This window comes from Echinococcus granulosus, assembly GCF_000524195.1.
Source record: "Echinococcus granulosus chromosome Unknown EG_S00010, whole genome shotgun sequence".
Taxonomy (NCBI): Eukaryota; Metazoa; Platyhelminthes; class Cestoda; order Cyclophyllidea; family Taeniidae; genus Echinococcus; species Echinococcus granulosus.
This window is the reverse complement of record NW_020170390.1, coordinates 1,612,122-1,628,465: the sequence shown is the minus strand read 5'-3', so window position 1 is coordinate 1,628,465 and position 16,344 is coordinate 1,612,122. Positions and strand designations below refer to the sequence as shown.

At 41.3% G+C, this 16,344-nt stretch overlaps 1 protein-coding gene across 1 annotated transcript in view; it reads right to left on the bottom strand. All coding sequences in view use genetic code 11, as the record gives it.

Annotated features, from left to right (window-relative positions):
• Positions 1 to 2,540: 2,540 nt before the first annotated feature.
• EGR_02369 (Hemicentin-1) overlaps positions 2,541 to 16,344 on the bottom strand; it is a gene marked incomplete at both ends in the record, with an annotated part of 45,794 nt that continues 31,990 nt past the window's right edge. The window contains 14 exons of the mRNA XM_024491618.1: positions 2,541 to 2,900; positions 3,468 to 3,618; positions 5,278 to 5,404; positions 6,033 to 6,207; positions 6,421 to 6,483; positions 7,281 to 7,588; positions 8,033 to 8,152; positions 9,307 to 9,579; positions 9,666 to 9,983; positions 11,471 to 11,780; positions 12,487 to 12,707; positions 13,506 to 13,943; positions 15,251 to 15,458; positions 15,964 to 16,164. Of these exons, the coding sequence (XP_024354124.1) occupies positions 2,541 to 2,900; positions 3,468 to 3,618; positions 5,278 to 5,404; positions 6,033 to 6,207; positions 6,421 to 6,483; positions 7,281 to 7,588; positions 8,033 to 8,152; positions 9,307 to 9,579; positions 9,666 to 9,983; positions 11,471 to 11,780; positions 12,487 to 12,707; positions 13,506 to 13,943; positions 15,251 to 15,458; positions 15,964 to 16,164 (3,273 nt within the window). The remainder of the gene's footprint in view (positions 2,901 to 3,467; positions 3,619 to 5,277; positions 5,405 to 6,032; positions 6,208 to 6,420; positions 6,484 to 7,280; positions 7,589 to 8,032; positions 8,153 to 9,306; positions 9,580 to 9,665; positions 9,984 to 11,470; positions 11,781 to 12,486; positions 12,708 to 13,505; positions 13,944 to 15,250; positions 15,459 to 15,963; positions 16,165 to 16,344) is intronic.

The following is a 16,344-nucleotide window of genomic DNA, read 5'->3' as shown; positions in this document are numbered from 1 at the left end:
GCAGATGTCGAAAATCGTTATGCTTTACATTCTAAAGCGGAAATATGAGAAATTTATTTATACCACAGTATAGATATTCAAGTATAGAAAAGTGATGTTTTAATTCCTTAAATGATTTGATAGTGATATCGCTATGAAGGGTAAGGGATAACCTACGCTGAGAGGTGGATGACAAAATGACTTAGTGAAAAGCTTGGCTTGAAAAAAGTGTTTTCGTGGAGTTTTGTGTTGTCACTACCGAAACTACTTCCTTTTGTACTGCACGGAGTTGGACAATAAATTTAGTCAGTTTTGGCACGAGATATTCACCAGCTACCGAAAGGCAAAATAAAATGAACTGCCGAGTATTGTATAAGGCATTAAGTACTCCTATCTACTACACGTCTCTAGGGCATCGTTAAGATTGAGGCTCCGGGTCAATTGGAGATGGTCAGGTGACGCTTAATTTGCTTCATTTAATTCATTACTAGCAGCCATAATTTCAGAATTACACACCCCATAAAAGAGAGACCATAAGGAAATAACGTTAATTAAAAAGTGGGAACCTTTTTTTAGAATTTCAGTAATTTACAAATTTAAGTATATCATACTTTGAACTTCGCCGAAGGTAATGGCAAAGGTGGCGATGTGCACACCTCAATTGGATTTAGCCACGGGGATGATTTCTTTGCGTCTCCTCTATGCAGACACACTAAGTTTATCTTGCTTCATTAAAAAACTACAATTCAGCATCTTGGGTTAAACCGATTGTTTGACTAGTCAAATTAAAAATGTGAAAAACATGAAAATGCAAATCGCACCATATTTATTTGCATCAAAAAGCTTTCAGAATTGTGTCACTCGTATAATGTTTCAAGGGCATGGGATCCTGTCTGAGCTGCCAAGTGGAGAAGTGAACGGAGGAGAGCGCTACCCGTGATGAGGAGGTGAACTCACTTACAAAACACCCGCGTTGCTTATGGTAGAACAAACAATACAAAGGCACTAGTCGCTTTCGCACATACTTTTTGGGGTTTATAAATTCACCCACTTGTTTGGTGTTTCGAGAAACCTAATGCTAAATAGTTGTATTACGAATAACAGATATATTCGTCATTCTTTAGGACCTACGACAAAAGAATATCCCCGCTAAGCTTTTACGCTAGAGTAGTTGACGCACTCAACTAAGCCAATTGTTTTGGTAAGACCTGCTACAGTATTCAGCATTAACTTTGAGGAATTTATAATAATAAATTTGTTTTTTCGCCTAGTGTATGGTGTTGGATTTGGAAATCATTTGCATAGTTTCCACAAGACGATGCAGCATCACTGTGTCATCGCCCTGATAAGATCCGGCTACAGCGGACAGGAATCAAGCAACGCCAAGTGACCGCACCCCGCCTCCCACATGCCCAACGGTTTGACAAACCGTTTGTTTATCTGCGTGAGTGCATGGCCGAGAATGCCCAAGCATGTGTATGAGTCATGGTCGGTCTCCAGACAATGCTAAGTAGAGATGATGAATAGAAACCAATCAGCGCCTCGAATCGCATGAGTACAGCTCTACCTTATCCTTCAGCCACATGTGGTCATTCGCTAGACTCGAGCGCTCCGATTGTCTGCATTGAGCGAGGAGGCCGCCAACGCACATGCGTATTCCTGCTTCAGCTGTCTATCTTTGCACGATGGGTCCCCGCATGCCTGCATTCTAACAATTACAATCATAGGCGCAAGATTTGTTCTTTTTACTCTCGAACGAACATGTGAAAGAGGGTGGGAGAAATGTCTGATTTGTTTAAAAAAAAATAAATGCAGATCCTGCCATCAATATCTCTGTTATTCACATGAATGCAAAAACGGTTGGACGTGGGACTTGTAGAATGGGGGAATAGAAATTGCTGTTAAGCATAATTTCGATTGACCAGCCCGATGTGCAGATTTACGTGATTTAAATGAACTTTTGGGTGACTCTTCCGCGCTCTGGTAATTAAGCCGTCACGTAACAAGGGCCTAAGTCACACAACTTTTGATGATAGGCACCTTGATGTACGAAGTCTAGGAGTGAGAAGCTTTTGGTTCTTTCCCACTTTCTATGTTAACTAGCTAAAAGTCTTACTAACAACCGCTGTGGTTTGATCATTGTTGAATTTTCAACTTCGCTGATAAGGTTTTGACAAGTCTTGCTAAATAACATTTCGACAATTTTATTGCGTTAAGGTAAATCGTCACCTGATAGTTGCTCTGTGAGGTCTTAGGATCCCCATATTTACTGGAATTCCATAAAGTGATTTTCTCTGTTATTCGCTTTACAAAAGGTAAGAAGAGGACGAAAGAGCTCCAGTACCCTCATAGAACCATCTCAGTGTCTTTAAGCTGGGAAGCATAAGCTCTTCCACTCTCCAATTCAACAAAGCAGACATAAGGGGTGCACGAAGTGCTGTTGATTTATTTCCTAGATGTAACATATTAAGATACAGGGTCACGCACGTGGAAATGCATACGCACAGCAATAACTGACCAATCAAGCGAGAAGTTAAGGGCTACACTTAAATGGCATGCAGTTAGAAGGGGTAATTAGAGATGGAGATGTAGACGTAGAACGAATGCTGAAAGATGAGTTTGGAGTCATCCCTGTATGAGACCTGTTGAAGCTGTCGGCCAACAGGGTAGACGTCAAAGTCTTGGGAATTCGTGGTCGTGTACCAGGGCAAACCCTCGTAGCAAGAGACCCTGAAGAAGAGATAGTACAGGGCAGGAGCGGACTGGTTCAAACTAGCATGTATAACTTTCGACCCGGGGTCCGCAAATGCCGGTGAGGTCCAGTCGGGTATAAGGTAGACGACGCCATTCTTTGATCTGTGACTCACAGGTGTACCGCTGGCCTTATCCAGCAATTGGTAATGGCAGTTGCCTTGCTGCACCTTTTGAGAAATGAAAATACAGAAAAACATTCAATAATACCTAGGAGAATGATAGGTGACTAATTAGTGAATCTTAAGCAAGAAGAAATCCTACTTGAGAACAAATGAGCAGAATAACTTCTGTCGAAAGTATTTAACATTTCTTCAGTCACTACCAAAGTGTGAAAAACAGCTTTTTCAACAAAATTACTTAGTACGCATGAGAAATAAACAGTGTGACTGTGCCACTGTCAATAAACTGTGCGGCATTACTATGCATAAAAGTGCAGTCTATTAGTCTTATTCAGTCCCATTTATGCACCTGGTTTTAATGCTTTATGTCTTCTCAATCGTTCTCATAAATAATTCGCTATGATGGTAAATAAGAGAGCTTTCAAGGAATCCGGGGTTTAGAAAATCCGAAATGCCTTATAACTCAATCACTGATTAGCAGTAGCCGCACTTTCAAGTTCTGAACATTAAACTGTGAAAATTGAAAAGGAACAAGTTTTTTTGCTGTTCAATAATTCAAACTGCACGTTGGGAATCACACTTTATTCGGGTGGTAGAAATGTGAGTGACATTTACCTGATTCCAATCGACCACACGAAGCATAATGTTTCGACCGATGGTGCCATTCGTCCTAGGGATGCTCACAGAAATGTACTGCACTGAGTCGGCGTATCTAGCCCCCTTCGGGCAGGGCAAATCGCTCTCCGTGCACAGAACTCTGCAGGATCTGGAAAGTAAAATAAATTTTCATGGGTAAGGTATCGCTCAGCAAACGGCTGCAGAGTAAGTAACAAATCACCTCTGCCCCGTAGGTTGGTAATATAGGCTATAAAATGGGACATATGATCCGGTGCTGAGAAAAATATGAGAAATATAGCCCCATTTATCTCATTTTATTGCAACCTAATCCATGTTATTTCCCCTATAAATTCACTTTCTCTATTTATTGACACAAAACTCCAAGGAGTGGGTTTTTTCTCCCCTAAAGAGTCAGAATAGGGAGCCGTCTTCAAGAAAACGATTGAATAGGAAGTGATATAGGTTTTTTGAGGTGATGGTTGTCAAATTTTCAAAAGTCGGCTTGATGAAGCCGGGGAAATGGACATTGGCAATACTGAATCGCTTAAATTGTTGAAGCAACACTTTCGCCCACGTAAAACTAACCGTTTATTCACTGTGGACAAAAGTGCTGGATGTTAGAGATAGTTTAATGCCAGAAGCAAAAATACCTTCCCCACCTGAAGTTTATTAAAACCGTTTGAAATCTCTTTTTGATCACTTTAGTAAAAAGTAAATTTCCTATGGCCACGCAAGTTGTTTTATAAATCCGTTGTGGGGCATTTTGAGGGATGCCATAAAACCAAAAGGAAGTCGGTATATTAAAATTAAGTAATAAATGAGCTGTTTTAGTAAATGTGAATTGTAATGAATAACCTTACATGTTGTGTTCTGCTTACCTATTCACGGATCTTTGGGCAGTCATTATGAAATAGAGACCGAAAAGGTAATTTTAGATCCGCAAAATCAAACGAACAATCTCTACAGATTAATCAACAAGGAAGAAACTACCTTGCTTTATGTACGATCACCTTCTCTCCAAGATGCTAAGTTTTATACGGATGTAGACACGTGGATATTGTATATGTTTATCCGGGTAAGTGCTCACGAAGCACCCAAGTTAGTTTGCTTACCTACTATGGAAAGGATAACTGAGCATTGACAAGTTTACAGCGTTCTTAGCCTTTACAACCAAGCACCTGGGGAGGAAGTAATGATTAATGCAATGGCGGCATTATTGCTTTCCCCAAGATTTTTCTAAAAAACTGTACGAGTTTTTCAACAGGAGGCAATATTATAGAATAGTTTTTATTAATTGTCATCCATTATCTAATAAGGTTGTTCTGTAAGGCACTGCAAAGTATTTATAATTAATTTAATGCCCATAAAGATTTGCATTTAAGGCAATATCAGTTTTATGCCCCAGATTTTGTGGTTTTCTCTAGCAGTCTAGCATTGTACACCGATACAACAGCTTAGAATAAGAATGGCGCAAAGGGATGGTGTAGGATACACCTATAAAAAAGATGCTTGATTTGGTCAGAATCGGTCCAAAAGGTCATGTCCGATGTGTACGACTGATACCAATTACTGGGTGCAGAGTACAACCACAATGCGATAGAATGTGCGACATGGGAATTAGCCAGATAGTTCGGTCGCATGTCACTTGATATCGTTACAGTCTCAATATTTAATATTGTTACTAGAACGAAAGCTCTAGTGGTGATAACATCAAGATAGTAGAACTAAACTAATAAAAAGCACAAGCGACTCAATGCTCGTCGTTATGCAGATATTGGGATTAACGAATCACACAAGAAGAACTTACTGGGTTTTATCATCCCACTGGTAACTCTCAGGGCAATCTGGCTTTATGCATATATGACTTCCTGGAGTATTAATGCACAGTTCGCCCTTCTTGCAGGTATTTGCTGAAGTCTTGCACTCATTTGTATCTAAAGGAATTGCAAAATTAGGCCTCAGATTAGCCCTTACAGCTGACAAAGTAAATTCCGGCATTGGTACTTTGCTAAGACTTTTTGTCTACAAAGGGACCGTCATGGCTTGGGCTTGCGAGCCGGCCCCACTAGTACGGAACTGCTTGTTGACGTGCCTCACGAGGTGAGTGTGGTTTGAGGCTTACATATCTCAGCAATAAATACAATAGTCGAAGTTGAGGGCATAATTAGTTATTATTATTGCCCAATAATTAAGTGGAATATTATGATAAGCTTAAGGAAGATGGCTTGACAAAAGCGGCCTGGGTGAAAGAATAAAATTAAAAGCCAAGGGGATTCCCATTTAGTCATCTGAATTCTTCAGACAAGATGAATTATCACCACCATCTGGCATGGTCAGCAGCTTAACTGGTTGGCGATTTTTCCTTGGTGTTATTTTATAAATGTACTTATTAGAACTAGCTAACCTCTGAAGTAGTTAATTTTCTTGATTCAGTTTATCATAATGCAATTTGGAACAGACCAAGAGGTTATAAATCACGGTCACTACCTCTTTCGGCCTGGAACAAATGATAAAGTGACGTTCGATTTTGTCTTGGATTTTGTCGATTATAACAATAATTACCTTTGCAAAGGTTGGTCAAAGGATTAAGTTCGTAGCCGAGAGGACAGGAACAGCGATATCCGCCGTAAGTGTTATGGCATTCGTATTGGCATGGGCCAGGTCCGTATGCGGGGTTGCATTCATCAATGTCTAAAAAATGAAGCTCCCCTTTATCCGCAAGCTCTTTTTTCCGCCTCTATTAGGAGGACAATGATCACCCACAATGCAGGCAGTATAATATGAAGGGTAAGTTTACGGCATAGGGGACGAAAATGGCGAATATCAAAACGGTCACAGTTAGTCCCTTAATAAACGCATAGTTTATATAACATTTGATAACCATGGAGTTCATTTTCTTATCTAATACAACGCTTTATTGGGATAATGGTTTGACCATAAAACATCTTACCAGCGCATCTGGCCGACTCAGAATCCCAGGTGAATCCTGGCTCACAAGCTCTACTTGACAGGCCTAGAGAGAGGAAATAGTTCTGGTCACGGTTGAAAAATCAAGTGCACTAGAACAGAATGAATTTTCTCTGCCAAGTGAAACAGCAGTACATTTCCAAAATAATGAAAAAAAAAATCAGCCGAAACCATAACGGCATGCCGCGAGCGACATCCGTTTCTGTTGGTTTATGTTCTAGTGACCTGCAAGATAGGAAATGCAGAACAACTCCTACCACCTAGTGAAAGTGACAATAAATTGAAGCCTCACCAATCCACGCAGAAAAATAAGACAAACATGCTTCTTACGGTGACATTTTTTAATAGCTATGGCTTCGGATACTGCCAAATGACTGCGATATCATCCATTGCTTCTGCTAAAGCTATGGCAACATGAGCATTACAGTGCTCCTGCGACCCGCCATGGTTCAGCCCTAACATCCACTCTGTGTTTGTGTAAAAAGGAATATGTATTGAAATAGTTCACTGGAAGAGGCTTAACGGTCTTAAAGCATTGATATATTATGACATATTGACATGTCTAAGACATTAATGTCTATATGTCACCTTATACTAAAATAATTCATGCTTACTCCTCTGCTACGTTCAAATGCATTGTGGATTTGCATTAGGTCTCACATTACTATCCATTTACGATCTCGCCTCGATTGCTGGATCAAAAAACAACTCCTGTTCTTGCGTTATGAATACTATGACCTGAATAAGCTATACCACCAACTGTGAGTTATTACTGTTCCTTTAAAAAACACCTTCTAGAAAAAGGCTTGAAAAAAAGGTGTTTAATGCGTATAACTGCTTCACGGAGTAGTTTTGACTAGTCGCGGCAGAACCAAACGCACCAAGGCAGGAGTGTTTAATAGGCGGTTGGCCGTCTGGACACTGGCAACGGAACGAGCCGGGCTCATTGATGCAGACAGCCTCCGCGGGACAGAGATTTTCATTGGTGCTGCATTCGTTAATGTCGATGCAATTTGGCACCCCGTCAGCCATCTCGCCGGCAAAACGGTAGCCTCGGGGACAGACCTGACGGCACTCGTACCAGCCTGGCAAATTCACACAGGCCTCATTGCTTCGGCAGCGCGCCTTTCCATTCTTACATTCGTCAATATCTGCAGGAGGATGTTTAGGGCATTTTTATTAAATCCAAATGAACGGTTCGCCTAGTTAAGTGCTAGGATTGAGGAATGGTCCATTACGATTCTCTATTAGTTAAAGTAGGCTTTAATTATATAAATTCCGATTAATTATAAGTACACTCCTTTTCAAAAGCGCAGGTTTTCGGTAAGCAGATTTAAAATTATCTCCTGTAAATATAATATCTTACCTATCCCTGATACATGACCGTAGGGCAGCAGTAAACCATCTAACCTTTAATCCGAATATCTCTAAAATGTTAATTTTGCACAGGAAAAGCTAAGCATAACTAATTCCCGACTGACCTCAGAAATATAAGGTCCTAAGGGGTTGGTCAACCTTCTTTACCAAGAGGGTAAAATTGAAGCCATGTTTGATCACACTTCCTTAATGCTTTAAATATAACGATAGAGTCTCACCCTGGCAATGATTGTTGATAAGCTCGTAACCGGATCTGCAGGAGCACACGTATCCACCGTAGGTGTTGACGCATTTGTGACCGCTGCACACATCCTTTCCCGATCGACACTCATCAATGTCTACGATGCAAAACACAACAATTAACAATCCACGCACATACTATAGGATCTACCTAGCACTTATTGAATGTAAAAAAGGTTAGTAAAACGGGACATGCAAGTACCCCGCTTGAAGTGTGCGATAGTCCACAGTACAGACTACTCGAAAATTGTTCGAATGCATAGCAAAGTGCGAAGTCTACTATGGAACGGACTGTTATGCGCAATGAACTTACTACCGGCAGTTGCGTCTGTAAAATATGGAAGATTTTGGGTATTATTTGTACTCTTTTAGAAAATCATAATATTTTCCGACTTTTATATTTGATATTAAATAACTTTCCACAATTTACCCACTAAAAGAAAGTGATAGTGGTACTCTACTCTGTCACAAATAGCTCCATTCTACGTAGCCGAATTCCACCATTAACACCGCCAGCTAATGCGATTAACTCGTTCCTAAGCATGAATTAAATTACTGGATGTGGGGTTTAAATGAATTTGCTTCAAATCAAACTCCTCGTAGTCCTCAAGGCCCGGATATGTAAAAAGTACAAAGTTGCTTTTACTTCTGCGTCCTAACAAATGACGGTTTCCTTCATAGTTTTGTAACTATAAAAACTTTTCGGAAAGTGGGCTGACATGGCATAGAATTTTTATTGAAAGTAGAAGTAAGCGACACGCAATGGCACGAAAGAGAATGACGGTAGCTATGCCAGAAATTGCATCTTTCTTCCCTTCCTCTTTCCCGCACGTATACTAAAAAAGTTCACTAGGAAAAACCTCTGGTGTAATAGACCCGAGAAGAATGTTCTTTTTGCAAAATATCCTTAGTCTGTCGCAAATTTCATCAGCGAAAAATGGTGCGTGAAAAACGTGGCTACTGCACAACAGGCAAACCCACTTTAAATTCATAATTTTAGATTTTCCATTTCAAAGGTCGAATCTAATCAAACACCACTTTTCTCTGCTTTATCAGCTTTCATTTCAAGTGCCAATTTTTTGCATTACCTCATGTAAATTTGTAAAAATGTAAGAGCTGTTTCAAGCCTAGCTGATCGTAAAGATTTACCAGCTTAAAACTAACCCACTTCCATTTCATTACACTCAGTAAGTACAAAATCACGACTACCTCAATAACTAAGAGTAAGAGTCAAGGTCACCCCATCACTCACCTTCGCATAGGTCTCCAGACGCCGAAAGCTGTAGACCCTCACCGCACCCCTGGACGCAATTGAAGGTACCCGGCTTGTTGACACAACGCTGTCCCGTGGGGCACACAAGAATGCCAGCATTTTCACCCTCCATGCACTCGTCTATATCCAGGCAGGATCGGCCGTCTGGTGATAGACGGTAGCCCTCATGGCACTTACAACTATAACCCGGTGACGTGTTCTCGCATATATGATCACAGGTATTCAGGTTTGGACTCGAGCACTCGTTGACATCTAGAGACATCAGGAGGCAAGTATAAAGTCATCTGGACTCTAGCCGCTGCATCGGCGCCTCTGCGCATTAACAGGATGTGGCGCACCTCGACAGTAGTCCAAGTTAGCGGCACCAAGAAGCTGTCGTTTTCCATCCATACGCGCCTCGACAATCTCGAACCCTTCAGGGCAGACAGCACCGCTGACTTTTGAGATCGCAGTATCGGCAGAGAGAGAGATGACTCCCCTGGCAGGATCACTAACGACGAACAGTCGGTCTACGATGAGGTTTTGCGAGAGGAAGCGCTGTCTACGTCCAGACGAGGTAGTCACCTCGGAGTTCCAGCCGTAGGGCTCGATGAGACGACGACCACTAGTCCAGTCTACCACGCCGTACGTGCGCGAGGAGGAGGCATGAAGCTTGCCTGAAGGAAAAGTGCCAATCTGTCGGTGCTTTGCTGTTCGCGCAGACAACAATGGGTGCAAAGGAGATGGCCCCAACATATAAGTGCAAGACTAAAATATCTCTAATGCCTGTTTGATAGATAAACCTTTTCTGATCCCTAAAATGGCTGTTATGCAATTTAAAGGTGATTGCCAACATGGCTAAGGCTGTTTCGTCCAACATCCTCTGTGATTTTTTTTAAGGACTTCTGACATCACTATGAATATGTTAGATATGAACGCCAAGAAAGTCAGTGCATCAAACTAAGTATTAAGAATAATCCCATTGCTGTCTTATTTCAATATGCTGTTGATACGGCATTTTTCGATGACAAAAAAACTTTTGAGTAGGAAAATTTCTTTTCTACAGCTGTCTTCTAACAATGAAAAAATGGCATCTTCTGCTATCGCAATCATTAATGTCATTGTTATTTGTCGATTTAGAGGAACATATTTTCTATTCAAAGATTAAATTTTTATTTGCCTTGTTGCGCCTTGTTCGTAAAAATTCGTTAAACAAGGCATGTGCAACAATTGGGTGATGTGAAGAAGTCCTCGAGCTAGGTGGGATGCTTTAAACCACTAAAACAATTTAATACGATTTCAGCAAGGTAGACAAAAAATCAGGTTTCCCACATTTTGTGAGAGCAAAACTTTGATTTGCGAGATCGTTCATGCAGAACTAGAAAACGATCTACAAATGATCCAAGTTGTGTCGTACTTAACTATGCAAGTTAGTAACTAAAAATTGCGAAAACTTTAATCTACATCTCTTATAATTAATACAATTGGAGTGTTTTTGAAGAGGCAGCTGTTGAGGTTTAACCGTGAAAAAGTGTTCAATTCGATGTCATGAACTACACTTTTGGCGATGTGGACTTGTTTGATTAATTGCAACCACGCCAACTTTTGTGCCAACTGGTCCAGAAATTTACTCGAAACTAAACTATAAATGAATTTATACTGTTCAGCGGCAAGAGAAGATTAAGATGTGGTAAAATTAGCTTTACTGATGGCTGCCAACTACAATGGTGACTGCTTTTCGTTTGATGCAACAGGTGGATTGATTTCATCTTTGTACTCTTCGTCTGGTGTGATTTTAATTAATTTGGCTAAAAACTGCTGCAAAAAACATGTGTACGCTCCAGGAGAGACCCTAAAAATGCAGAAATCATGACAAATTTTTGAAATTTCTTCAAACTTTTTGAATAGCAACTACCGTCGGCCAGTAATGACTCCTTATCTTTGCGCATATTCTATGCAAATTTGTGATATGAAGACTAACCACTCCGAAAATTCTAGGTTTGTTCTATTAAATAGCTTCGTTTATAGACTAAACAAGTCATGGATAGCGCTTGTATGATCCAGAATACAAATTTTTGTATCTTCTCCCGAGAAAATAATGGATAAGATTGAGTAATGGCCACCCCTCCTTTCAGAAAATAGGGAAATGTTGAAGAACTCTCACCTTTAGAGGGATCTAACTGAACTATCTGCTCCTTAAAGTCACTTAGTTCAACTTTAGCGCCAGCGCTCCAAGCAGGCACGTCTTTGTCCTCCACAGCGTCTGGTCGAAGTGCAATGGGACAGTCACCGATGATGGTGGTCTCCATTCGCAGCACCACGAACTTCTGTTCACTGCTGTAGTCTTCGTCATTGACACGACGCAGCACCAAGTCCAATCGGACATTTGAGCCGTCCGCAAACTGTCCCAGGCTATTCCATGTGAACTCCCCACTTCTGCCCGTCACGTATTCGCCATTGGATGCGCGCTCAATCTATACACGTTAGGGTATTTCCTTCTGTAAATAATAATCTGCCCACGCAAAATGGCATTGTGACTGGACCATGAGGAATAAAAGTGGGAAATGTTGACAAATCAGCTGTATAAACATAATGTTCATTCCGGCATTTAAAGTGCAGTGCAAGTGTCAGTGAAAGTAACACAAATGAAATATAACCCTGCCCTTTAACTCTAATTCAAGCGCAAAAGTTCAATCACATCTTCATCGACTAGGACCTTATTGCAATTTGTTTTAGTTGAAGTTCTGTTGATACGAATACAAGTTATGTTTACATAATTAGAGATTATCCACAACGACTTGCATTCTTTCACACAAATTTGGGCAACATGCTTGGCGGGAAAAATAAAAAAGCCTGAAGCTTTAGTTGCTATCAATAGAAGCATACTACCGTCGTACTACATCATCGCAAACCGACTGACCGATAAACAGTACCGTTGCAGTCAGGCTTGTTTATACGACTAGGGGGCTTCATGTAACCATTAATCTCTTATTTTTAGAGTGTTTTAAACTGATTCCCCTTCTGATAAAAAGCCAGACTGATAGAAATTTTAAGCAAGCGTTCTAACCGGCGACTCAAAGCGGACAATGGAACAACAACAATGCCACACAAATTCGCTTCATTGATGGCTTGACATACAAGGTGGATTGAAATTAGCTTGAGGAGTTACGTGCTACCCACCTCTCTAGCAGCATACCAAAAGACTGGGGAAGCCATCTCCGAAAGGACCTGTAGGCAAAGCGAGTGCTCAGGAGGTACGTTTTGGAAATCAATTCGGAAACTGGTGACCTTAGGCGACATTGCAGACCAATTTCCAACTATCTTGATGCCGGCCAGAGATTTTCCACCCAGACGTCCACGAAGTTCACCGATTAGATTGCCAAACAAGGGCCGATTTTGGTCTAGAAATCGAAATTTTGGTTATCGTTGTAGCTAGTGAAGTGACTTTCTCATAAGAGTTGTTTTAATGACTTCGCACGGGAAAATTCATTTGAGTAATGTGTGGGGGAAGCTCCATTTATTTCTACTGTATGTTACAGTGCAGTTGCCTCAAGGTGTGCTTCTATGCATAATTTATAGCTTGCACAGTATGGGCGACATCCTTCCTTTCGGCAAACGTTCCGGTTGAGGGGTAGGAAAAGCAAATACTTCCCATCTCTTTACCTAGTCATTTCCATCAAATTGCAAAACTTCAGAAAGGCATTTTTGTCGGCTGCGTGAATTTTACTTTTTTATTGAACAAGCTCGCACATGCTTTGGGAAAATCTTTAAAATATGTATCGTACCGAGTGGAAACCAAGGTTCAAGTGTCTTTCCTATTCATCACCACCTAAGTTCATATTCAACAATGTCATTTTGTTAAAAACACTCACTTTTACCTAGTATTTTAAGATTATATTTTCGATTTATTTGACGAAATAGGCTACGTAATGTTTCCTTCAAGTAAATGGTGTTTCGTCGTTTCCTAAGCTAATCATCAATCTCACAGCAGTTCTTGTGCATCTCCCAGCCCACACATGGAAAGGCGTGATCGCAAGACTCTCCCTAATCATTTTAGAGCCTGCCGCAAGAAACATTCACAGCCAACACGCATTTATGTAGGTGCGACCGTTTGATCCGTGTGAATGCGTTTCACCGGACCCATAGATGCAGCATTTTACGTGGGAAAACTGCTAATTAAATAGGCCGATTTTACTTACCAAAACAATCTAATGAGCCGCTCGCCGGCGGGTAGCATTTTTCTACCTCCTCAGCATGTCCTTCGCACTCACGAATGGACTGCGCGGCGACATATTTCCCGTCTCGCAGAGTCATGCAGTTGCGTGTGCGGTGGCGTCGACCACCCTCGCCAGACTCGCCCTCGGTGGAGGAGCAGTCAGGCACGCACTCGGACCAGGCGGACCACGAGGACCAGTTGGCGTCAACGCCGCCGCCACTGCCCGACGCAATGGGACACGGTTCACTGTCATCCACAAAGGGTAGGGAGCAGGTTCGACTATCCTTAGCGCTTCCGCGGCACAGATGTCCTCCGTAGGACGGTGCTGGCTCCGTGCAGGTACGAGTGCGTGACTGTATGCCTACGCCGCACCGCCCGACACAAGCCGACCATGAGGACCAGTTGGACCATTCTCCATTGACTATTTTAGTTAAAAAAACTGGATAACTATTGCATAGCGTTTCCGGATACGCTGTGGACTCAAAAAATTATATCGGTACTAACGCCATATAATAAAGGAGATTTTGTGTAAATTTCTGCTTCGTGATAATTGGAGTTACACAACATTAGAGAGGTCGTTACAACAGGTCGGAAAAGTGACTTATTAGCCGGTTTATAATAAAATAACTAAATTATGTGGGAAAGATTCCAGAATACATTGTGCTTGCATGATGAGATTGCGCTTCCAATAAAAGCTAAGTTGCTGATGTCGGGCTATGATTGATAGTTTTATGCGACTGCATAGAGAGCTACCAAATAGATTTCCCAGAAAAGCCTTCGTTCGTGCTCTCTTCAAGGCGAGTAATGCACATTCCTCACCATTTATAAAAATAATAGAAAAATACCAAATAATTTGATATTATAAGGTGTTTCACCTTCAAATTTCGTGGTTATAAGCAGCTTAGAAGAGATAACCACGAAATACAAATATATTCATTTACGTAGCGAAAAAAAAGTCGATTAGATGGCAGATTTAGAGGGGGATATGAATTTGCAAATTTTATAGTACTCTCCCCAAAAAGAAATGCACATATCTAATATATTTTAGGATGGACCAAATGCAGATCCAACTGTTTAAAGAGGTTTGATACTAGTCCTCAATTTATAATTACGCAAAAAAATCCTCCCTCTAAGTCCCCGTTCAAGAAATAAGATCGGAATTTTGTGGGTGAGTAAAGGCGCGTTGTTGGTCACTCGATCAAACCCATTTGGTAAAACAGCGAAATTGTCTAAGCTCGACAGTAGGTAGTATATTCACGTGTGCACATATATTTGGCATATTGCGTGCCGCCCGAATATACGACGGTGCATAAATGGTAATGATTTGCGTGTCGGATCTGATTAGATGTGTAGCAGCAGCCCAGAGGGGAACCTGCTGCGGTTGTTAATCATCTTTTTGCGCAATCGGTCAGAAAGCACATACACGCTTACTCGGGGAAGAAAGCAAAGTAACTGATTGTGGGGACAGTTTGTTTTCCAAATAAGGTATTCAAAGAGCTTATTCAAGCTCTTCCACCGCCCTGAAAAATAAGTTTGACAGCTAAGGTCGAATAACCTGGACTTAAAAACTATTAATTTTTTTAGGAAGAACAATGAAAACTTCTCAGTGACTTTTTGACTGAAAACAGAAGTAAGGAATATTTTAAATGTATTTAACTGGCTTCTCGTATGTCTGTATTTATCGAGGCTACGTGTAAAGTGCTAAACGCATTGGCTGGTGATAGCTACCTGGACAGGGGTTTTCCTGGCATTCGGTAGTTTCGCTATCGCCTCCCTGAGGTTGGCAGGGTGCTCCGCCAAATCGTGGTGAGGGATTGTTACACTGACGCGTTCTTCGTCGAATTCCACCACCACAGCTCTTGGAGCAGTGAGACCAGGCACTCCATTGACCCCAACTACCGTTGATAGGGCAGGGCTTTCTCTCGCAAGCTCGCACCTGAAAGTTGGACATTCACAAATACAGTAAAAAATGACTTCGTTTAACTCTCAAAGATTGACAATTATCAGTTCAAGTAGAAAATATTGGTTTTCAATGCACTAAATGAATTGTTTTTGGAAAATCCCTTTATAAGGTTTTTTTCTGACATCATTTGTGATAAAGGCTGCTTCTACTGATTTCCTGATGCAGTCAGCACCGTATTCAGCATAATTTTGGTTATTTTTTTCCCACCAACGAACCTTTCAACTCAAATTATTTTGTCAGATAAGCGTCGCAAATTTTGGAGTTTGCAGTTTTCAGTAATTTAACCATTAAAAGTCTTATTGAAACTACCACTTTTTAGAGATAGCAACTCCCACTGAATGAACTAAGCTTCCCGTTGTTCTTTTCTTTCGCAGATGAAACACTTCCTTCCGTGTTCTTCGCATTAGAGGCAAATTCTATGAGAATTTAACCATGTGATTTTCTAATCGCAAATTTGCTTTTCGGGTTTAGAGCTCACCTGGCTCTCGGGTCCGATGCAAAGAAGACCACCGTTGGCTGGCGGGGGCATGTCGCATTTTCGCTCGCGGTGTTGGGTGCTACCGGCACCGCAGGTTCGTGAACAACTGGACCAAGGACCCCACGAGGACCAGCCTCCTTTGACCGGACACAGGGGTAGATCCTCACAGAGGACGTCCTCCATCGCTTCACCGGGGCATGGCTATAATTGCGTAAAAACCACTCAGATGTGGTGGTGATACATCGGTCTGAATCTGGTGGCGATTATTTTGTGGGATTGATTTCTCTCCCAGTGTCTTCGGTTAAATCGCCAACTGACGTGAGAGATGCGCTATTCCATATTTTTACAATGTATCCACAAACACAGCAAGCCTTTATCAAT